Source organism: Peromyscus eremicus, chromosome 4 (assembly GCF_949786415.1).
Source record: "Peromyscus eremicus chromosome 4, PerEre_H2_v1, whole genome shotgun sequence".
NCBI classification, from domain to species: domain Eukaryota; kingdom Metazoa; phylum Chordata; class Mammalia; order Rodentia; family Cricetidae; genus Peromyscus; species Peromyscus eremicus.
In genome coordinates, this window is record NC_081419.1 from 86,474,241 (window position 1) to 86,499,238 (window position 24,998).

The 24,998-nt window shown below is 36.9% G+C and overlaps 1 protein-coding gene across 1 annotated transcript in view; it reads left to right on the forward strand.

The window, feature by feature from the left end:
* The window catches only part of Katnbl1 (katanin regulatory subunit B1 like 1), a 35,914-nt gene extending 20,779 nt beyond the window's left edge, over positions 1–15,135 (forward strand). Inside the window, exons 2-10 of the mRNA XM_059261093.1 lie at positions 4,146–4,276; positions 4,763–4,803; positions 6,143–6,422; positions 7,654–7,772; positions 8,464–8,514; positions 8,604–8,693; positions 9,210–9,299; positions 10,471–10,564; positions 13,274–15,135. Of these exons, the coding sequence (XP_059117076.1) occupies positions 4,160–4,276; positions 4,763–4,803; positions 6,143–6,422; positions 7,654–7,772; positions 8,464–8,514; positions 8,604–8,693; positions 9,210–9,299; positions 10,471–10,564; positions 13,274–13,306 (915 nt within the window). The 5' untranslated portion in view covers positions 4,146–4,159 and the 3' untranslated portion in view covers positions 13,307–15,135. The remainder of the gene's footprint in view (positions 1–4,145; positions 4,277–4,762; positions 4,804–6,142; positions 6,423–7,653; positions 7,773–8,463; positions 8,515–8,603; positions 8,694–9,209; positions 9,300–10,470; positions 10,565–13,273) is intronic.
* The last annotated feature ends 9,863 nt before the right edge of the window (positions 15,136–24,998 follow it).

The following is a 24,998-nucleotide window of genomic DNA, read 5'->3' on the forward strand; positions in this document are numbered from 1 at the left end:
TTGCGTAGCCATCTAGTGGGTGTGAAATAGTACCTCATGTGGTTTTGATTTTGTTTTCCTAATGATTAGTGTCTTTCATTTTAAAAATGCTACGTGAGTGGTTGGGATGTAGCTCATTTGGGAAAGTGTTTGACTAACATGTATGATACTCAGCACCATATATATAACTGGTCAAGGTGGCATATATCTTTAATCCCAGTACTTGGGAGGCAGAGGCAAGTGGATCTCTGAGTTTGAAGCCAGCCAGGGTTATGTAGTGGAATCCTGTCTAAAAAAACAAAAACTAGACAATATAAAATAGACAGCATATAGGTAGGTCATGTTTCTTAATCTGCTCTGCCAATTTCTGTTTTAACTAGTGTGTATACACCATTTAAATAACGTAAGAGCCATCCAGACTGCTGGCTAGGTCAAGTACTTACTGCACAAGCCTCAGAACCTGAGTTTAATCCTTAGAACTCATGTCATGGGAGAAGGAGAGAAACAATTGTCCTCAGACTTCCACAGGTACACTGTGGCTTACATGCACACGCACTAATAATAATAATAATAATAATAATAATAATAATAATAATAATAAATTTTAAATAAGTATAAGGTCAATTGCTGTGTATTAGGCTTAGGTCAGTCATTTTTGGTTTTTGTTCTTTTTTCTTTTCTTTATCTTGCTTTTCTATTAGTTACTTAAATATTGTTACTCTAGTTTATCTACAGTTTTTTAAGTATAATTCTTAATATAGCCTTTTATTGATGTTGGTATCACACACACAGCCATTTACTGATGTTGGCAGTTTATCAGTTTGAATGAAGTTATGTAGAAACCTTACCTCTTAATTTCCCTTTACCTTCTACCACTTAGAGTTACCATAAATACTCTCCCTTTATGTATATTTTGAACAGTGTTCATATAGTGTTATAAAATGCTTCAGCTACCAAAAATAATTTTGAAAACTCGAGAACAAATGCCCACTTAATTTTTTAAAAATCTTTTAAAATTATGTGAGTGTATGTGTTTGTGCACATGAGTAAAGATGCCTGAGGGTGTCAACATCAAATCCCCTGGAACCAGAATTAGAGGTGGCTCTGAGCCACGTGACATGGATGCGGGGAACCAAGCTCAGGTCCTCTGCAAGAGCAGTGTGTGCTTTTAACCACTAGCTACTCCTCCAGCCCCTTTGCCATTCTTGTAGGCTGGAATGAATTATCTTAATTTTCTTTCATATGAGAATATCAGTGTTCCCCCTTCATTCATGATGAATATTGTTTCTGATTATAGAAGTCTAGGTTGGCAGGGAGCACTTTAAAGTATGCCATTTCCTTCTGGCTCTTAGATAGTATTCTCTCCCCTCTCCCTTTCTATCCTCCCCCCTTTCCTTTAATGGGTATCCAGTATTTATTTCATTTATTTATTTATGGTTTTTTCAAGCAGTGTTTCTCTGTGTCGCCTTGGCTGTCTTAAACTCACTCTGTAGACGAGGCTGGTCTCAAACTTAAGAGATCCACCTGCCTCTGTTTCCTGAGTGCTATGACTAAAGTGCTATGATGCACCACCACGCCTGGCCCAGCTTTTATTTTGAACCTATTTCATTTCTGTGGATACATTTCTTCTAAGCTTTATAGCCTGTTCCAGTGTAGATCAGAAAAATCTACACTGTTAAAATGTTAGACTCCATGTTAGAATCCATTTGTCTTGTTATTCTTGCTACTGGAAAGGAGTTTTTTTTGAACTTTGAGTGATTGCTATCCTCATATTTGACTAAATAGGAAGCTGTAAGTTGCCTGAATTTGAGACTTTTGTTTTGTTTTGTTTTATAATAGGATCTTTCTATAGTGCTGGCTGGCCTGGAACTTGCTGTGTAGACCAAGCTGGCCTCTTAACTCACAGAAATCTCCTGCCTCTGCTTTCCAGGTCTTGGGATTAAAAGTGTATGCTACCATGCCGGGCCACTTTTTCTTAAGCAACGTTCTTAAATCACTGAATCATGCTTCCTTCTCTAGATTTTTGGTTTTTTTTTTTTTGTTTGTTTGTTTAATTCTCTGAAATTTGGAGATGTACCTTCTAGGTCTGTTTTCTTTCATTATGGTGACTCAGGTGGAGCTGTTTTCATCTAGAAATTTGTGACCTTCAGTTTTGTATAGTTTTCTTAAATTTCCTCAATGATTTCTAATTGGTCTCTCTTTATTCTTCTTGTACTTCTTTTTGTTTGGATGTTGGTTCCCTCTAAGCCCATCTTCTTATTCTTTTTATCATTTGCCTGTATGTTCTGGAAGATGCCCTGAAAATTCTCATTTCAGTTTTTGTTGAGGTTTTTGGTTTGTTTTTTAATTTTTTTAAAATATGGGTGGGTGTTTTGCTTGCATGTATGTCTGTGCACCACATGCATTCAGTGCCCACTGAGGCAGGAAGAGAATGTCAGATCCCCTGTAACTGGAATTGCAGACCATGTGAGCTACCATGTGGGTGCTGGAAATTGAATCCAGGTCATCTGGAAGAGCAGCCAGTGCTCTAAATTGCTGAGCCATCTCTACATCTATTTGATGTTTTTTCTTATTGTTTGTTTGCATGTTTGTTTCAGTCTTAATATATCCTATTTTAAAATTTCTAACAATATTTTAATTGCTTTGTTTTTTGAAACTGGGTCTCACTTTATACACCTCTGATTGTCATTATACCTATGGAGATCCTTCTGTCTCTACCCGCAAATGTATGATTCCAGGCATAAGCCACCACTCTTAGATGATTAAGACTCGTGTGTGTGTGTGTGTGAACTAGATACAGAAACTTCTTTGGCAACTTTTACTACCATTATATCCATATTTTTAAGGGATGTGTGTATGTGTATGTATCCATAGGTTTATGTGTATGTATGATTTACTGTGGGGCTGGTCAGTGTTCCAAAGAACCATCTTTTATACTCTTGTTGGAGTATATGAGCTTGATTGCAAGCCTTCATAAGCCAAGTGGAAGAAAGAAGGTAAAGGGATTCAAAAGTTAGCATGTAAACTCTTATTTGTTTCTTGATTTTTAGAATATGTTCTTTCAACTGTGTTTGTGCCTGATATTATTCTAAGAACTTGGGTTTACATTTTTCATAGAATAAAATTGTAGTCCTGGCACATACTAACTTCATCCATCAGGATGCCCAGGTAGGAGAATCTGGAATATAAAGCCAGCCTGGGGTACAAATCAGGCATTTTGTCAAAAGGAAGCAAGCAAACAATAAAAACCACTTTGATCTTTGACTGGGCTGGGGAAGGGGGTTTATTGATCTAACAGTGCATTGATGATACTCAGTCAGTGTACTTGTTTTCTGGATTTCCTTTATCCTGACCTTCTTGATGTCCTTGATAGTGCCAGTTTCTGAACTTTGATTCTGTTTTTCACATTTCTTTGCTGATTTAGAATTTCGTTGTGTGTGTTTTATGAAATACAGAGGTGTGTGTGTGTGTGTGTGTGTGTGTGTGTGTGTTACACTGAAAAAAACCTTCTAAGTCAGTTACCACTTTGGCTTTGTGGTTTCTAAATTGTTGCTCTTATCTCTTCTTTTTTTCCATAATGATAATATTATGCCTTTAAAAACTCTACTTCTCATTTTAATGAAGTTTCAGAAGGACAGAAGTAGTTGCAAATGTTTAGTCCATTGTCTCTAACTGAGGGCCTTCTTTGTGCTTTTTTTAAAAATGAGGTTTATATTTAGAGACCCTTTTATAGTCTAGCTTCTGTGGTTTTGTCTTGCCTTGTTTCGCACTCTACAGCAAGACAGCCTCCAGACTAAACCATGAGAAGGTAGAGACCCTTAAATTTCCTGGGATACTGTATGTTGTGCTTCTATGTTTCAGGTTTCAGAAATATTTAAAACAAGGCTCATACTTGCATTTGTAGAATTTAGGAAGCAATGACAAAGTTGGAACATTGAGTTTCAGGTCAGCCTGGATTGCTTCTCAGGAAAACCATAATCTCTGTATATTGTAGATTTGATGTACACACACACACACACACACACACACACAAGTATGTCCTTTTTTACTGTTGAGCCTCATTTGCACAGCACAGAGCTGTTGATGTATGTGTATGTACATGCTATAAAAGATCAGATTCTTCAAATTTTTTTTAAATTTTCTATTTATTATTTTTATTTTCTTAGGCACTTAAGAGATTATGGCATCTGACACCCACCATGTTAAAAAACGAAACTTCTCTAATAGTATTGAAGATCATCCCATTGATCTTCCTAGAAAGAGGATCTCTAATTTCACTAGTAAGAACATGAAGGAGGTAAGTAAGACACTTTAAACTATCAGATCTGTTTAATCTCTTAGATTAAGTAGAATTAATGAAGCATAACTATTACTATATTCCTAAAGTTATAAGGCAATTTTGGCAGGTAAGTTATTTTTATAAGCTGTAGTATAAATGTTTTAGTTGACAAGGAACTGAGAGATGCCTTTTGTTCATTGAAAGGTTAATTAACACTGAAATAATTTGCTTTAAACCACATTAAACTTGAACTGATTTATTAAGCACCCTTTAAGTTCAGTATATTACAAATATTGTGAAAAGGGACAGGTAGATATGTTGCTTTCCCAAACATACCAAAATACAGTAGTGTACCTAGTGGTTGAAACCATGGTATTAGGACAGAGAAAACACTGACCTGAAAAAATATCCTGTTGAATTTTAAGCTGCATTGTTGACATCAGTCATAAAGTTTTCATAACTCTACTAAAGAACATGATACCACTATTTACTTTGATTTTTCAGGTTAAGAAATCTCCAAAACAGTTGGCTGCTTACATAAGTAGGTAAGAGCTTCTTTAAAGTTTGTTGGAAAATATTGGAAGTGGTTAGAGATGAAGACATAAAACAAATAAGTATTCTTTTTATTATAATTGTAGTTAACTTGTTGTCAAACAGTTCTCTGTGCCAGGCTGTGTACTACTTCATCAGTATTATCTGTTCCTTATGTAGATGCCATTATTCCTATACAGTGAAGAGAATACTAATAGTCAGAGGGAATAAGTGATTTGCTCAGGATCATATAGCCAGAAAGTAGTAAAAACGGCCTGCATTCCCAGAGTTCCCAAGATGGCAGCTTTCTAAACTACATGTATCCAAGGTGTGATCTGAGGACCCGGGAATCCCTGAGACCCTTACAGAGAGTTTTTGAAGCCCTTGTTCACCTTGTCCATTTCTACTCTTTCACAAGTGTACAGTATAAGTTGTTCAGAAATAGCATAAAATTAAATAACAAGAGACCAAATAGAGACAAGAAATGAAAATACAGTCGTCTTCTGTTAATCTGGGACTCAAAAATTGATAAAATTGTGAAACAGCTATTTTCATAATTTTTCTGTTTGTTCTGAAAACCATATTTCTTTTGATAAAATATTCTATGATAGTATGTTTGTTAGTTAGCTTCCCAGTACTGTGACTTTTTATAGGGAAGAAACATTTTGGGGCCATTGTGGTCCTGCATGCTTAGATTCCTAGCACTTGGGAGGCTGAGGCAGCAGAATTAGGAATGCACACTTTGCCTGAGCCACATAGGAAAAGACCCTGTTTCAGGGAAACAATTGCTTTTGGCTCCTGGCTTCAGAACTTCAGTTTAGGACTTGTTGCCTTTGGGTCTGTGTTGAGGCAGTCTGTCATGGTAAGGAAGCAAAAAAGACAAAATAATAAATAGTCCCAAAGGATCTGGAAACTGTTGTACTCTATGAGATTTTCTCTTTTGTGTTCTTTTCATGCACAAAATTCAGTATGCTTCAGCTTAAAACAAATAAATTTAAAATATTCAAATGTAAATACTTTTTCACTTATTAGAAAATAAGTTTTAGTTGTTTAGAAAAACCTTAGCTGTCTCAAAAGTGTTCCTCGTTTCCTGTTCCCATAATGGCCTTTAATATTTTATTGTAAAAACAGCAGCTATTATCCTTTTTTGTTTTCATGTCATACAACTTGCCACATTCTGTTCATTGCCTTCCAGATAATTTGTAACTTTTATTTTCCTCTTCAAAATAAGTATTGACTTTTTAAATTATTATCTTCTAATTTTAGTGGGTTACAGTTGCAAAATGTAGCCAATTAAACCTTCATTTAAAAACTTTTCTTCATTTCACTTAAGAAAATAAATTCTTTTTACAGAACAGTTGGACAAGCTGTGAAAAGCCCAGATAAACTGCGCAAGGTGCTCTATCACAAAAAGTTAGTTCGTCATCCCTTTCCAAATCCTTGTTACAGAACTAAGCAGTCCCCTAAAAGTGGGGGCTGTGACATGGCAAATAAAGAAAATGAACTGGCTTGTGCAGGCCATCTGCCCGAAAATTTGCGCCATGATAGTCGAACATTTGTAGTTAATGCCAGTGATTCTGGGTCTTCACAGACAGAAAGCCCATCGTCAAAATATAGTGGTTTCTTTTCTGAGGTAAGTCATTTTTAGCTTAACTTTATTCATATTGTACTCCTGGGTTACTTTGGTTTGGTTTTGGTTTCTTGGTTTTTTTCCCCCTTGTGTTATTCTCTTAGCAGATAGTCAGCCATTAAATACATATTTGCATGATGATAATTCCCTAAGACAGTTGTATAGATTAACACCCCACCCCTCCCCCGTCTCTAAATTAACTTCTAAAATAGGATGAAATGCCTGACAGGCTACCATAAATACCCAAAATGACAGGTTGGCAAGGAGAAACTTAAAGAAAGGGGGAAGGACGTTTTGCCTTAAAAGGCAGATCCCTGAAGTCTGCTATCCAGAGCATATGCTGGGTTCTTAGAACTGCCTAGTGGAGACCTGTGTCCACACACCTGCTACTACCTCCTCCTGTAACTGTAAACTTAACTCTTAAGGAAAGTAATTATACAAATGCATATATTTACACACATCATGACATTCACAGAAACAGTTTAAATAGAAAAACCAGAGATATTCCTAAATGGTGATATGTAAAGACTAAAAATATGCTATTGATTTTTGATAAATGAAGTCAATATGTATTTTAGCATTGAAAATGTTCATAGATTCATATGTTTATGTGTAGGCAAAAAGAAAAGTTTTTAAAAATGTTATTTTTAACTTTTGGATGTACCTATTTGTCATTGTCTAAAGCATAATTTGGAAGACACATTCCAATTTAGTAGCTCTGTTTCTGGAGAATGATGTCAGACACTTTCGCCAGTAGAATATTCACTTTTGTTTTAAATAATTTTGAGCTAAAGTTTTCATACCATGTGTTACCTTATTTAAAAATACATTTAGATGGTGCATTTGTAACATTTCTAACAGGACAGAACTCAGGTTCACACCCCTTCTTCCCTCGTGCTGCTCATTTGATGATTACTAGCCTATATGCTTACCTTTTCCTGTATTCACATGCATAAAATTGGGTCCGCTAGAAATAACTTACTTTATAAATTACTGGGAGTTTTGAAAATTGGTAGCAAGGGGGAGGAGAGAAACGGTCCTAAATTTGTTCACATCATTCATTCGTTGTATTCAACTGCAAACTGTAGTATTCCTTTCTGAGGGCCAGTATAAGGCGTTGCCTTTGTATAATTTAAAGCTGTGTCTACCAGACTGTTTTCATTAAAAAAGAAAAAGAAAAAAGTCTGTGTCATGTTTCAGTGTGGTTTTAACACATTAGATGATTGCCTTTCAGGTTTCTCAGGACCATGAGACAATGGCCCAAGTTCTGTTCAGCAGGAATTTGAGATTGAATGTAGCTTTGACTTTCTGGAGAAAGAGAAGTATAAGTGAACTTGTAGCTTATTTAGTGAGGTGAGTGTGACTTTTTGATCTTTATTTAACATGAATAGTTTTTAATGAGATATGAAAAGTGACTCTTTTAAAAAAGCTCTTATTGGTTAAAAATTTAAACTATTGTATTTAGCATCCAGAGAATAAGTATTGTTTAAATTACATTCATCACCAATTTAAGTGTAATGAGGATACAGAAAACTGTTTTATCAGATAGAACAAAGCTGTTACTTTTTCTGATTATCATTCTTTTCTTATCTATAAAACTAAATGTGGGAAACTTAGCATTTGAAAAAAAGAAACCCTTTGGGAATTTTAAGCATGACCTCATTTTATTTAAGTCTCTCAAATACTCCTTTACTGATACCTAATTGATGCCTCATTGAGTACTTACTTTAAAAAGATGTCATTCATCTCTTTCCATCTCTTTCTGTTTTCTCTTCCTCTGTAGCTTTACTGTTAGCACCCTGCTCTGTGTATTTTCCTTGTTTGTCTCTCTTTGAATAACTGTCACCTTCTACAGCCACTCAGGCCTTGGAAAGCAAGCCCTGTCTCTGTTTTCCCCTTTATGTCTCAGTACTTGACTCAAGATAAATACTGAAGTTGTTTTTTAGTAAGTATTGAATGCCTCCAAAGGAGGATGGAAATTGTAATATGAATGCAAGTAAGGACCTTGGCTCTCTAAGCATTGGTATCTGTCTTGTACTCACAGGATAGAAGACCTTGGAGTTGTGGTAGATTGCCTTCCTGTTCTAACCAATAGGTAAAAACAGTATTTTTTCAGAAAAAAAGTAAGCTTTAAAGAAAAACATTGTAATTAGTTCATATTTTGTAACTTAGAATTTCCTTTAGTTTACAGGAAGAAAAGCAATATATTTCACTTGGCTGCTGTGTAGACTTACTGCCTCTAGTAAAATCTCTACTTCAAAGCAAATTTGAAGAGTAAGTACTAATCTAAATCTCCCTTTTTCTCTTTGAACATTCTATGTTTGTGAGTACATGGTAGGAGACTGGGCTGCATGGGATGTATATGATACTTGGTTTTTTAATTTAAAAAAATCTGAGCTACATTTTATTTATTGTGACAGAGGGGGTCAGAACAACTTGTAGGAGTTGGTTCTCTCTTCCACCATTTAATTCCAGAGATTAACTGGACTGTCAGGTTTGGTGTCAGGTGCCTTTGTCCACTGAGCCCTCTCTCCAGCCTTATTGTTTCTATTTCCAAGGAGTTTCTAGTATGATAAGGAAAGAAATGTAAACAATAAAGGATAGTGACAAAAAGCATCTAAGAATAGCTGTGTAAACTATGGTTTTATAAAGAAGATCATAAAAGTAGTGAAATACCTTTTTCTTAAGGGAGAGATAGGTGTATATATGGGGGCTTTTAGGTGGGGGAGTATCATCTTTTCTAAAGGCTTGTTATATGGAAACAAATTCTGTCAAAATATTTCATTTCAGATATGTAATAGTTGGCTTAAACTGGCTTCAAGCAGTAATAAAAAGGTGGTGGTCAGAACTCTCATCTAAATCAGAAATTACAAGTGATGGGTATGTATAGCTTTAAAGATAATTCATGCTGAAATTTCTATGGAAAAGTGTCTTAACTAAACAAAGTAGTGAGTTTATCCCATGATCATCATTGTGTAATTTTATTCTCAACATTTTCAGAGAAATCTTAAACTGGGGTGCTTTTTATTTATGAAGAACCACACAGAGCCCCTTAACTCCCTGTATCTCTTCTGCCAGAACCCTACCTTTTATTTTATATTGTTGTTTGTTTTATTTTGTGACAGTCTCATTGTGTAGCCAAGACTTATCTTCAAACTCAGCAGTCTTCAGCCCCAACTTCCTCAGTGCAGAGTGTAAGACAGCACACTTATCTCAGCCCTTCCCTCAAGAATGAAAACCACAGCAGTGGTTTAACCTTCATATGCACTGTACAGAAAGAGAAAAGGAAGGAGTTGCCCTTGGTGCAGTAGGAAATGGAAGTATCCTGCTGATCTCTATGAAAACAAAAACAAAAACGTTACAGTCATCATGATTTGAATATTGCCTTAGCTTGAAAATAGGATTCTACACAGATGAGCTGGACTCTAAGCCAGGCATGGTGGAACACACCTATAATTCCAACACTGGGAAGGCTAAGGCTGGAAGACCACAGGTTTGAGGCTAGCCTAGGCTGCATAGTAAAATAAAATAAAAATAAAAATAAAAAAAAATAGGAGGAGGAACAAAGAACCAAAAAGCCAGACAGTCTTGAAAACATACTTTCTCTTCCCTAATGGCCTCTTAACTCTATAATCTTTGTAAACTCAGAATTTTCTGTGTCATACTCAAGATATTCACATGCTACAAATACCTGTTTGTTGTCTCATCTACTTTTGTAACTAAATATCCTTGAATTTCTGTGCCTGGCTAGTACTACTTTAAGAAGTTGCTTGACTTTAGTGTATTTTTTTTTACTGATATAAATTAAAAACAAGTCCGCCGGGCGGTGGTGGCGCACGCCTTTAATCCCAGCACTCGGGAGGCAGAGGCAGGCGGATCTCTGTGAGTTCGAGGCCAGCCTGGGGCTACCAAGTGAGTTCCAGGAAAGGCGCAAAGCTACACAGAGAAACCCTGTCTCGAAAAAACCAAAAAAAAAAAAAAAAAAAAAAAAAAAAAAAGTCCATATCTTAGTATTTGCTTTCTCAGTTTTCTTTCTTTTTTTTCCTCTCAGAAATATTAAGATTTTAAAGCAGCAGTTGAATGGATTATGGGAACAGGAAAACCATCTTACTTTGGTTCCAGGATATACTGGTAATATAGCTAAGGTAATCTATATTTGTAATTTAAAAGTTAGACATGAATTTAATAGTTATCTATATTGATATGCTTGTCTCTTACAGGAAAAAGGTACATTGCTAGTTTAAATTTTAATATTTAAACTCCAAGAAGACATTGATAGTTATAATTGCAGAAAGAATTAGTGGTAAAAAAGATTTCTGCCTACTGCTGGGTATTTGCTATCATGAGTAGTTATTTACCAGGAAATAAAAGCATTGTATGGATTAAGGAAATCTTTTTATCATTGGCTCATGAAATGTTCCTTGGATACCTATATAAAAAGGAACAAATGACATCAGGCATTAAATGTGTACCTATATATGATGGTACTCAAAAGATTCCCTAATCCCTTTTATCCCTCTCTGCCTCACCTGTCTGTCTGTCTTTGTTTTTGTTGAGACAGGGTTTCACTATGTAGCCCTGGCTGGCCTGAAACTTGCTATGTAGACCAGGATGGCCTCAAAGTCACATAAGCCTGCCTGCCTCTGCCTTCCAAATGCTATGACTAAAGTGTGTATTACCATGCCTGGCAAGAATCCTTTTGTTTGGTTGGTTGTTTTGTTTTGTTTTTTGGGTTTTTTTCGAGACAGAGTTTCTCTGTGTAGCTTTGGAACCTGTCCTGGAACTAAGTCTGTAGCCCAGGCTGGCCTTGAACTCACAGAGATCCGCCTGGCTCTGCCTCCTGAGTACTGGGATTAAAAGTGTGCACCACCACCGCCCGGCTTGTTTGTTTTTTGAGACAGAGTTTCTCTGTGTAGCCATGACTGTCCTGGAACTCACTCTGTAGACCAGAATGACCACAAACTCAGAGATCCTCCTGCCTCTGCCTCCCAAGTTCTGGGATTAAAGGCTTGTGCCACCATACCTGGCTAAGAATTCCTTTTTAATTCACTACTTTTACTCTGATTATTGACTTAATGTGATTTTCTTTAATGTTTAGTGTATAATCATGCTTTGTTCAAATTCATCTTCTCTTGTTTTGTTTTGTTTTTTTTTTTTTTGGTTTTTCGAGACAGGGTTTCTCTGTGTAGCTTTGCGCCTTTCCTGGAACTCACTTGGTATCCCAGGCTAGCCTCGAACTCACAGAGATCCGCCTGCCTCTGCCTCCCGAGTGCTGGGATTAAAGGCGTGCGCCACCACCGCCCGGCTCATCTTCTCTTAATATCGTTCAGAATCTTTAATGATGAAAGTCTTATAAACAGAACTCTGTTTCCCTGAAGTTGAAGTTGTTTATTGTTTTGTGTGTGTGTGGGGGGGGGTTGTTTTTATTTATTTATTTATTTATTTATTTATTTATTTATTTATTTATTTATTTATTTATTTGGTTTTTCGAGACAGGGTTACTCTGTGTAGCTTTGCGCCTTTCCTGGATTTCGCTCTGTAGACCAGGCTGGCCTCAAACTCACAGAGATCTACCTGGCTCTGCCTCCCGAGTGCTGGGATTAAAGACATGTACCACCACTGCCCACCTTTTGTTTCGTGTTTTTAAAGTATACATAACACATAACTATGAAGACCTTAGTAGAGCTGAGAAGCATGTTTTCTTAGAGTTTTGCTTTTTTTTTTTTTTTAAGTTATGGTTATTGAGACAAGGTCTGTGTAGGTAGGGCTGTCCTTAACTCACTGTGAAGCCCACACTGGTGTTGAGATTACCATCTTCTTGCTGCAGCTCTTTACGTGCTGGGACCAGAGGAATCTGCCAAGCCTGGCTATCTTAAATTCTCTTTTTATTAAAAAGGAAAAGTTTTCTTATAAACATGGCCTTAAGATACTATGATAATACTGAAAATTGTCAATTAATTTCAGTGTAAGGTCTATAATAAAGTCTTTATTACAGTATCAGCCCCCAATATGTCATTTTAAAAATTAATGTTTTCTTTGACAGTTTCATACATGTGTATAATACAGTCTGGTACTGATCATATCCTCCCACAACCTCCAGTCACCCTACTCTCCTAAGTCCCCATTCCACTTTTCTATCTTTTTACCTTGCTTTTGGTTTCGTTTCTGAGCTGTCCTCTCAGGCATCACTGAAGACAGTGGCTTCCTCTCCCACGGTAGTCCTTGACTGTTCCACTATGTTTTTTTTTTTTTTTTTTTTTTTTTTTCAGGTTAAAAATCCGAGCAGATGACTGTAGGGTAGGGGAGTGGATATGGAGAGGTGACTGGCTCAGTGGTTAGGAGCATGTGTTGTTTTTACAGAGAACATGGGTTCTCTTTCTAGTACCCATGTACTTTGCAGCTCAAAGCTTTCTGTAACTTCAGGTCCAAGGGATTCCATGTCCTCTTCTGGCTTCTTCTGGTACTATGTGTACATGTGGTGCACATACATACAAGCATGCAAACACTCATACACATAAAAACAATTCGTTTTTAAAAATGAAACTATGCTTCAGGCTTTGATTTATACAGCACTTACAGAATTCCTGCAAATGTTAACTACAAAGTGGAGTTGTTTGAGCACAGGAATCAAAAACATTCACTTAGTATTTAATCAACATTATTGAATATGTACTATGTTCCAGGCCCTGCAATAAACAAATGCAGATAAAATTTTTGAATAAGATTTCTTCCTTCTTTTTAAAGGTTACAAAGGGAACTAGGGCAAATTAAGAAACAAAGCAGAAAAGAAAGAGGTTGTGTATGTTTGTATTTGCTTTATTAACTAATGGGATGTTTCTGTTTTATCCTTTAAGGACGTAGATGCTTATTTATTACAGTTGCATTGAGAGATTTCATCTTCTAAAGAGTATTTGGCTATTCAAACAGTGCTGGATTATATGATTTTCAGAAGTAGGTCTCTCCTGAGAACTGTGAACTGTGGAAGAAATAAAACCAATTTTTTTCTTTTAAAAAGCCACATAATAAAACCACTAATGAAATCCTAACAATCTACTTCACATTGAAGTGGAAATATCCGGAAGGAGCAGCTTCAACTTCAATGAGGTGAAAGTGCACTATGAAGACTGTTCGCCTTTGCTGCACACAGATCTCTATGGCCGTTTGGTAGTGTTGCCTAAGAACTGCTGGGTCTTATCTCAATCCTGCATAAGAATATCATTTATAGTATATGAAAGCAAGACAGGACTTCTTACCAGGAACTATAAAGACCAATCATTAATTTTATTGTGTTTTATGAAGAAACACTTAAATGTGTGCAGCTATTTTCTTCTGTTGAAAAGACTTCGAAAGTTTAAAACATCATAGTAAGTAATATTAAATTTTTTTGTCCACGCTGATACCGTGTACAAATGCCTTAATTATTGATAAGCCAATGTGTTATAATACCAATATCTCTTTTTAAAAATTAAAAGCAACCATGCTCTGGCATGATAAAATCATGGAATTAAATCAGGGGTTTACATTCATGTAGAATGTTGTTGTTGAAATATATTCTACACCATTTTTTAAACTTGAGAAATTTTTAGCATCTCTGATTTTTTTTTTTTGCCAGAATCTTCATGTTATGTTTGTATGTATGTGTTATCCTTATATAAAGAAAAAGGTGAATATGTATTTGAATGTTTAACTGAAAATGTTCTTGGAGTTGGCTAATTTATATTCACTTTTTATTGTATATGGATTTCTAATATTTTTCATTTCTGTAACATTTAAACTTCATTTGAGTAAATTTACTAAATATTTCTATTTTTTTGCTTTTTTCAATTCTAATTTTATATGAAATCTAATTCTTTTTCACTACATGTGTTCTGAAAGGTTACATACATATTTCAGAATTGTTTACAGTTTATGCTGACATTGTACTTTAAGTTCCAACACATTGTATCACTACCTCCTCTAATGGTTAGTATGAAATCCCACCAAACTGTATGCGAGCATTTTTTGTTTTGTTCTGTTTTTTTTTATAATCACTTTTAGCATTAGTGTACTCAATTCTGGAATACCTTAACAGTTCCGATTGTACCCGTCTTAGAATTGCAGTTGAATTCTCCTGGTCCATCCATCATCTTTCTTGAATAAGGCTTGCAAACTTCCAGAAAAGATAAATCAACTTTCTCTTCATATTCCAATGTACGTCTTTAACATTTTAACACATAAACGGTGACTACTAATAAGCCTCCCCAGCATCTTTTCTTGCTATGAAAATATTTAAAGTGTTACTTTTCACCGAATTCTGTTTTTGTATAGCTATCATTCCAGATAGCTATGTACTCCACAGAATGAACATTGGTTGTAGTAATTGATTATCATGTCCTCAGATTAGAGTCATTCCAGATGACTGTAATTTGTGGTTAAGAGGTGAGGTATGTAAGAAATCATTTTTCAGGATGTGAGAATTTCATAAACCTGCATCATCTCTGAAACCTGAAGATGGGAAATACAGCCTTTCTTTCTTAGTTCTTTAGTTTTCATGGTCTTATGGAACCGTTTGGACAGGTTAACATGGGTGGAGTGTGATACTAATGAGACTAAGGATTTGAGTCTCTGATCCTTTTAAGTTCATTAACTTTTCACATGCACGAAGTCATTCCATGGCTTCAGATTGCACTTTCCCTTCGGTATCCATCTAATAAATTCAGTATGTGATCACAAAGAATGTGGTGTGCATAGTTTACTTCTCAAAGAGAAATAGAATGATTGATTTGTATAATAGTATAGATTTCCAGTTTTGAGTGGAACATATTCAAAATAAGATCTAATATACCTTATAATTTTTAGTTGCACAGTATCAAATAATGTGGATGAGATTATTGACTAACCAGTGTCTTTGAAAAAAAATCGAAGTTCAATTAAATGAAGTATCAATAAAAATTGAATAAGAAACAGTGCTATTGCTTTAACAGAATGCTTATGCCTAAATGTGTTTGCTGACATGGAGTAAAATGGCATGCTCTATTTTGTATGCTTGGAACAATGTAAGAAGCAGCCTTATGGGCTGGAGAGATGGCTCAGCAGTTAGCAGCACTGGCTGCTCTTCCAGAGGTCTGAGTTCAATTCCCAGCAACCACATAGTGGCTCACAACCATCTCTAATGAAATCTGGTGCCCTCCTCTGGCATGCAGGCATGTATGCTGGCAGAACACTGTATATATAGTAAATAAATAAACCTGGAGAGGAAAAAAAAAAAGGAGAAGCCTTACCTTGCAAATATTACAGCTAGATTATTGAGGTGATAGAGGATCAATATCAAATAATTTGCACCCACTACAGATAAATTGATTTTTGTAATATGTCATGGTCAGAATAAGGCTTAAAATTGGGAAGCAAGTATTAGCAGATAGCTTTTTAAAATAATTTTTGGCAGCAATTTAAATAATTGGCATCAGTTTTATGTATAAATCCTGAAATGTGGGAATTTGGATGTATCTGAGGAGTTACAATACTAGAACTAATTCTAAGGTCTACTAAGGAGTTAAATGCTAATGACTCTAAACATGCTCGATACATGCCATGTCAGAACCCTCATCATGGTTGTCTGCCTCCCTTGCTGTATTTCTAGTCATTAAGTCGGTAGTTCTCTGAAATTGATATGATTAACATTAGCTATAATTAATTGAAAGGATTCTTGGCTATAGAATACTAATAATAGAAATCATATTTAAGTTTCTGGTTACTTACATTAGTGAAGGAGTTTGAAAAAGTATTATTTAAGCTAATATTTCATTAGGTACTCCTGGTTATCTTCCTACTTAATGAAATGGTCTATCAGTAGGCCTTTGTCCATAGAAAGACGAAAAGAGTAAGAACCACAAATCTGACTCATCTGTAGTGAACTTATTATGACTTCTAGCACAGAGTTACTTTCTGGATTCTTTCAGATGGAAGTAGTATCATGTATTGATAGGTGTTTGCTGATATGTGTTGTTCTTTAATTTTTCTAGCTATAAAATTGTAAAAATTCTTTCCAATAGTCTCCTCTTCCCCCTTTTATTTTGCGACTGTAGTATACAGTAAAAAAGTTCATTCCTAAGTCTGCCATGGTGGCACAGGCCTATACTCCCATCACTGGAAGTCAGAGGCAAGTGACTTCTGAGGGTTTGAAGCCAGCCTGATCTACATAGCAAGTTCAGGCCAGCAAGGGCCACAGAGTCTCACAGAGTGAGACTTCTGTCTCAAAAAGAAAGCAAACAAACAAAAATTATCCCTAAATATTATATTTCTAATTTATATCTGTATTGAGTCACTAACAACACTAGAGCAATAGAAAAGAATGTTGTACATTGTGTATCCAGTATACTGGGTACATTTTCCAGTACTGAATTTGAAATAGTTTAAAAGTCAGTATATTAAAATACTGTCTTCATAATTTTCCCTGAGTCAAGGCATTAAGCTAACGATATCTTCTAAAAACCAAACTTTAGTAAAAAGTATGTACAACCATTCATGGAACATTAAATCATGTTCTCCCTTGAAGACAGTAATTAGCACAAGACAAAATGATATAGCTGCTGTTTACCTGTAGTTCCAGTAAAAGTAACACCACAGCCACTGACAGATTTTTTTTTTCAAAATCTGTCATCAAATATTGCTTTGATATTGCAGAATTTTTTATTCTCTGGACTGTTTTCAGATGAGAACTTCCAAGGTCCAGATAAGGATTCAGCCCCCAGATAGACTTGCTCAAGTACTTGTGGTTTCTTTTCTTTTCTCCCTAGACAGGGTCTCTCTGTATAGCTCTGGCTCTCCTGGAACTTGCTCTGTAGACCAGACCAGGCTGGCCTCAGACTCATAGAGATCTGCCTACCTCTGCATCCTGAGTGCTGGAACTAAAGGCTTGTGCCACTACCACCCAGTTCTGATCCTTAAACTTTAAAATATTGTGGTTTTATTCAAGAATTGGGTGAATTTTTTATTTATACCAAAGCTCTTGGAAGAGTTGATGTTTTTTTTCCAGATAAGAAAGAGACACTAGTCCCAGAATATGCTGAACCACCAGAGCTGGAAGCATATAGCACATAGCACAAAGGCTGTTACATTTGTTTTCTCTGCTGTATGGTCACTGTATCCCACGTAAAAGCTGTACAAATGAAGACTGCTTAGAAAATGCAATGGGTATTTTCATATAATGTATGAAATATGTAAATTCTCAGAATTGAAGAGTGTTCCCTGGGTTTTCCACTTTCATCTAAAAATAATTGAGCATCATTAGAGTGATTTTAAATTCATTTTTAAAGTCACAAAAGATACATACTGATTTCTGAAAATAGTCCCCCCAAAATTAAACATGTATTAATCTACCCCATGGTGAACCACTTGGTCCTGTTCTTACAGATTTTCTTCTTCTATGTGTACATATATGCATTCCTGTATGTATGGGTACATTCATGCACTCCCCTGTCTTTTTGTCTCTTCTTTGTCTCTCTCTCTCTCTGTGTGTGTGTGTGTGTGTGTGTGTGTGTGTGTGTGTGTGCGCGCGCTTGGCTTTGATTTTTTGAGACAGGGTTTTTCTGTGTAGCTCTGGCTATCCTAGAACTTACAGTGTAGATAAGGCTGGCCTCAAACTTGGAAATTTATCTGCCTTTGCCTCGAAAGTGCTGGGATTAAAGGCATGTGCCACCACGTCCAGCTGAATTTCTATTTTTAATCCAAGTTAATTTATACTCTACCTACTGACATTTGATATGTGGTTTCCTGCTTTCATTACTGAAGAAGAATGAAGGTAACTGGAAAGCCTTTTTTCCTTATTTGCAGGGATTTGGGGTGAAAGGTTCCACTGTGTGTTGCAAGCCTGGAATTCACTGTGTAGTGTGCAAGCAGGAAATTAGTTCTGCCTCTGTCTCCCAAGTCCTTGGCATTATAGGTATGCCCTGCCACCATGCTGATAAACATGGTGGTTGTTTATCAGAACTGTTTATATTCTGAGCAATTACTATTAACTTCTTTAAAAGAGGCAAAAAAATTGGGTTTGTTTGGGGTTTTTGCTGTTTGGTTTGGTTTATTTGTTTTAAGACAGTCTCTTACTATGTAGCCCAGACGGGCTTTGATAATCCTGCTTTAGCCTCCTAGATCCAGGGATTATAAATTTGTGTCACTATGTCCAGCTAAAGAATTACCTTGAAAGCAGTCTTAGTATGTGATTCTGCTGTTTTGACCATTGCTTGTCAGCTTTTTTTTTCATGTCAGAAAGTTGTCTTATAATGAGAAACCATACAGGCCTAGTGAGATGGTTTAGTAGTTAAAGGCACTTGGCTGCCAAGCCTGTTGACTCGAGCTCCATCCCTGGAACCCAAATAGTGGAAAAAGAGAACCAACTGTCAGAAGCTGTCCTCTGATCCACATATGTGGACCTTGGCACATACATGCATGCATACACTAAATAACTAAATCAATGGGAACAAATGTGATTTGTCATGCCACTACTTTTATTTTTAAGATAGTGTCTTGTATAGTCTAGACTCCTCTTAAAGTCTAGATTCTCCTGCCTCAGCCTCCTGAGTGCTACAGTCACAGAGGTGTGAGATCACCCCCAGTTAACGTTTGTTTAAGCCATCTAGAATTTCAGTTTTCACCCTGATACGTTTTCTCAAGCCAGGAAACAGTTTTCTAAGCAGTAGCCCATTCTCTTTAAGTATGAAACAATCTATAACTATTCAGTCAGTGTAGAATTAAGAGTTGACTCTGAAGATCCAAAAGATCAATTCCTGATATCAGTACTCTCAAAATATTTTCTACCAAGAGTTTAATAAAGTGCTTCTAATAGGACAGTTTTCATTTCTGCCTAAATATTGTTCTTTTGGTGGTATTAGGAATCAAATTCAGGGCCTTTTGCATGCTAGCAAATACTCTACCAATGAACAATAACGTAGTCTATGGTCTTAGTTTAACAGTAATCGTTGTACTCTGTCTTGGGGGATAACTGACTTTTGTCTAGAAATAGATAAAAGTTAATAATCAGGACTAAGATCAGTTAATAAGAACTAAGGTAACAAGGCACAGTGGCTCATGCCTGAAATCCCCACATTCAGGAAACCGAAGCAGGAGAGTGAGAAGTTTAAACCCAGCCTTGTATTCATAGCAAGTTCAGGCCACAAACAATAAACATTGAGAGCCTGTTGAGAATAGCAGCAACAACAAAAATCTTAAAGTTACCCTGTGCATACATAGTTACTACAGCCAGCCAATAAGGTTATTGTATTCTCATGGGGAGCAAAGGAGTGGGATTTTCTAGTAGACAGATGTACTGTTGACTTAGCACTGTTGTCGTTGGCTTATTAAGGTTTGTATACTATTACATAGGTAGAATTTTTGAGCCTTTGTCAACTCTGAAATCACCTTTTATATTAGCTTGTTTTTTTAAAGATGCATTTAAATGTTTTAAAGAATTAGCAATATAATTCTGCATATTATTCATAAAGTTACTGGTCATCTTAACCTAGTACAGATTCAAGTTTTTAGCACAATATTGGCATGCATCTATCTAATACTGGTTTTTGAGAAGCTCAAGTTCAAAGCCAGCTGGAGTTTCGGAGACCCTGCTTCAGTAAGCAACAGAAAGATCCAATAGATTTGTGATTTTTTTTATTATTATTTTTAGTAAAGACTTATTTTTTTTAATTCACTTTGTGTATGTGATGTGTGTAGGCATGAATGTCATGGCATGTATGTGGCAGTCAGAGAACAACTCTGTGGAGTTGTTTTTCTTCTACTTTCCCATGGGCTCCTGAGATCAAACTCAAGTTGGAAGGCTTACAGTATCAGACAGCAAGTACCTTTGCCCACTGAACAATCTCTCTGGCTTCTAGATTCAGGGTTTCTGACTTAACACATAAGCCAACAAATAGCAAAACACAGGCAGAAATGTATTAGTATCTTATACTTTTAAAATAGTTTATATTTTCAGTTTTTCATTTATGAAGAGCTTTTTAAAGATAAAATTTTCTTGTTAAAAGTAACTACATACACATACAGCAATTGAAACAAACTAATTTGTTAGGCTTTTAATAATACATAAGAGGTTGGGATAATGGCTCATTAAATTGCTTGCTATGCAAGCTTGAAGACCTGAGTTCTGATCACCAACTCCCATGTAATAGCTGCTGTCTGTGGTGGTGCTTGCCTCTAATCTTAGCAATAGGGAGGTAGAGCTAGGGAGGTAATAGAACTCAATAATTCTTTGAAAATATAGGTTGATATGGGAATTACAGATTTCATGTTTGACTTGCAGCATGGTGCCTTTCTTTAAAAGCTAATGCAGCTGTTGTCTAGTGTGATCTGACAAACTGTGATATATCTTTGAAATCAAATACTTTAATTAAAGGGTATTTATAAAATATACAGTTTCCATGAGCTTCTGCAGCAGCTGGTACTCCCATTTGTCATATCATGTGTGGCTTAAGTTTCTAGTTGATACTTACTATCTCTTAAAACAATCTCCTGTGCCACCTTCTGAGAATAAAAGCCACAGCTGACTGCAGGGTAAGAGAAAACTTCCTCAGACCATTGCAGTAATGTTTATTAGCAGTGATCTGAGAGCTTTAGAACTAAGCTTATGAATATCCATATGCCAACGATAGCAGTGAAATGCTTGGTTTATCACACAGTAAGTTCAGTACAAGAATAGAGTCTCAGAATCCAAATAGACTCTAGATTTTTTTTTCCAGTTGAACTAATACAAACCTCTTTTTCATTCATTCTGATTCTGTTCTCTAAAGGCATACTTCAGGTTTCCCCAGACTTTTATTGGAGAATTAAGATAGTTTTGCACCCTCATTCAAGCTAACATGTTGCAAGGGTATGTTAACATTCTGCATGTGCCATTGCCTGTGGGTATTCAGCACAAGCATTGAACTGCCAGGTTGTCAGGTACCAGTTGGATGAAGGTGAGGCTGTCCATAAGCTGCAAATTCCTTGCTGTGTTTTGACATAGAGCACAAAGGGTAAATTGTTCTCTACCTCAAAAAGTTGTGAGTGCACCATGGTTCTAAAGTCATACTTTGGAAGTCTTACATGTTAACCTTCACTCTTGGAAATTCCAAAACTAAGCAGTTTCATACTCAAATGTAAAAGTAGTATACTGCATTACAACCAGGGTTTGGTTTGGTTTTTCTTCTTTTTATTTTTTTTATATAATTTTTTATTTAAAAGATCTTTTCTTTTACGTACCAACCCCTGTTCCCCCAGCCTCCCCTTCTCCCGCTCCTCACCCCCCCCACCTACTCCCATCCCACTCCCATCCCCTCCTCATAGAGGGTAAGGCCTCCCTTGGGTAGTCAACACAGGCTATTATACCATGTTGGGGAGGGACCTAGCCCCTCCCCCCTGCATCAAGGCTGAGTAAGGCATTGCACCATAGGGAATGGGCTCTAAAAGGCCAGTTCGTGTACCTGGGTAAGTCCTAGTCCCATTGCCGGGGACCCACAAACACATCAAGCCACACAACTTTCACCCACATTGAGAGGGCCTAGTTCGGTCTCATGCAGGCTCCCCAGCTGTCCATGAGCTTCCAATAGCTTGGGGCAGCTATTTCTGTATTTCTGTGTTTTTTTTTCCATCCCCCTGCTCTTACAACCCCTTCTCCCTCTTGTCAACTGAACTCCAGGATCTCGGCCAAGTGCTTGGCTGTGGGTCTCTGCATCTGCTTCCTTCAGTTACTGGATGTAGGTTCTATGATGACAATTAGGGTAGACACCAATCTGAGTGCAGGGGAAGGCTAGGTCAAGCACCCTCTCTACCATTGCTATGAGTCTTAGCTGGGGAAAATCTTGTGAGTTCTTGGGGTTTTCTCTAGCTGCAGCTTTCTTCCCATCCCCTTCATGGTACACTCTATCAAGATGTCTCTTTCATTGCTCTCATTCCCCATCTCTCCCCCATGTTCCCACCTCCCATCCCCTCCACTCTATCCCCCCCCCCCCCCATCTCAGTTTACCCAGGAAATCTTAACCCTTTCCCCTTCCCAGGGCAGTCCATGTGTGTCCCTCTTTATCTTCTTGTTTTTCTTTGTTTGGGGTTTTGTAGGCAGGGTTTCATATGTAGCCCAGGCTCAAATTTTCGAGCTTCTTGTCCCAGCAGCTGGGATGCTGGGTCATGATTAGATGATTAGAGTCATGGGCCACCACACCCAGCTCAGCTTTTTCTTCAGACCAGGAGAGGGAAGTTGTTTGCCTTTGTATCAGTAGGTACCTTGAGCCTTTTATAATCAGCATATTTGTAGAGTGGGAGTTCCTGGGAAGGTTTCCTGGTGAGAACTTCATCCACATTTTTAGTACATCATTCCCAGATTATCTTTTCTTGTTTGAGCTAAGGATTTCAAAACTTACTAGTGCTGATGTTCTTTGGTATGCCATTATTAATTATACTGAATAAAGATTTATTTAGCCATTTCAGGAGAGAAACTGCTAAAAAAATTTTTAAAGTTGTTTCTTCTCCTTTGTGGTTCCTCCTTTTAAATTTTGTTCCACATTATATATAAAGTCATTGTCCTGTTTAATATACGTAGTAATAAGCCTGCTAGACTACACACCTTGAATCCTAAGTAAATGACTACTTGGTAAATTCTAAGTATTGATTTATTTTTCTCCCACTTTTTCTTTCCTAAATTGTGGAAGTAACATTTCCTAATTGCTGTTTTTGGCCCTTTGTTGGGGGGGGGGCGACATTTATATTTATAAATGGCAAAAACACTATAGAGCTGTTTTTAAAAGTTTATTTTTTATTATGTGTAGCTAGAGTTTTCCTGCCTGGCCCACAGTCAGGACAAATCTCTCTCACCTGCTAGTCCCACAGCCGCTCAGACCCAACACAGAGACTTATATTGCTTACAAACTGTATGGCCATGGCAGGCTTCTTGCTAACTGTTGTTATATCTTAAATTAATCCATTTCTATAAATTTATACCTTGCCACGTGGCTCCTGGCTTACCGACATCTTTACATGCTGTTTGTCATCATGGCGGCTGGCAGTGTCTCTGACTCAGCCTTCCATTTCCCAGCTTTTTTCTCCTCCTTGTCCCGCCTATACTTCCTCCTGCCTGACTACTGGCCAATCAGTGATTTATTTACCAACCAATCAGAGCAACACATTTGCCATACAGAACATCCCACAGCAAATACGTGTATGAGTGTGTCTGTAAAATGTGCACATGAGTACATATGCCTGTGGAGGCCAGAGGAGGGTATTAGAGCACCTGGAGCTGAAGTTACAGGCTAGTGAGCTACCAAACATGGGTGCTGGGAACTGAACTCAGGTCCTCTGCAAGCACAGTACATGATTTTAACCAGAGCCATCTCTCTAGCCAACGTCTTTGTTTTTGATGTCATCATTTATGGGGGGCAGGGGCTTGTATTAATTACATAAAACCAGTCTTCAAATATACCTTCCCCATCTTCGTGACTTTTTAAACTAAAAATATTATTAATGACATTGGCACTGTACAGAGGTTGCACAGTGACTGCAGAATGCATTTCTAACATGAGCCATATGCCAAAAGCACTCCCTTTGTAGGGGTGTGGTTAGCTGAGAAGAAATAAATTCCCTGAACTAGCTCATAGGAAATTCAGGAACTTTCAGCTCTAGAGTTGCTTATGCAGTTAGGCAGTTGAGGGTTGGGTTTGTTGTTTGCTTGGTTTTATGTGCTGGTGGTTTAATGCGGGGTTTCACATACTGATCTCATACTCTAAACGCTGAGTTTTCCTTTTAAGGACTCAGGAGGAAGTGTTCCATAGTACAAACAGAGTCACAGGTGATGACTAGAGGAGACACTGGTCTAGGACCTGGAGACCTGAGATTTAAATACTCCAAATTGAGGTACAGAAAGATTTATCAGGTGAAGTGGGTTTTATTTACATAGGTTATGAGATATGAATCTAACTTCATTTCAGTATCCCCAAATAATTGCCAGCTCTAATCCATGATACTAAATCCTCAGAACACTGAACAACTTCTTAAATACCACAGTGGAAAAGTGATCCTGATAAACCTTTGCCTAATGTGCCTTGACATATTTAGTCAACATTTTATGTCACACTGCATGTTTCTGTACAAACATTAAATCTTACATGAAACTTTCACACTGAAAGTTTTGCATTCCTGAAGACCAGAAGCTGAAGTAAATCCTTAATCTGTAATATGCTTAAGCGCCTTCCCCTTGTCCTGATTTGACCTTTTTGTATACTCAAGATCTTGAAGGTTGCCATACATATATAGTATTAGTTGATTATTTGCTTTGAATTTCTGTGTTCAGAGGAACATCAAATCCCTTTATTTGGACTAGTATTCAGCGAATCCATTGTCTTCTAGCAGATTTTGCCGAGTCGCTTGCAGTTTGTGATCGATTGGTTCAGCACTTGGAGAACTAGTCGTGTGAAGCACAGCAGAGCTGTGTTTGTACATGAGCCCTTCCAACATTCTAGCAATGTGCTTAAGTCAGACTCATTGTAACTATTTTCTCTTTATTTTTCTCCCAACAGTTAACAGTGATTATATTTACATTAATAAACATTTTTCTAATTCTCTGGCTTCTTG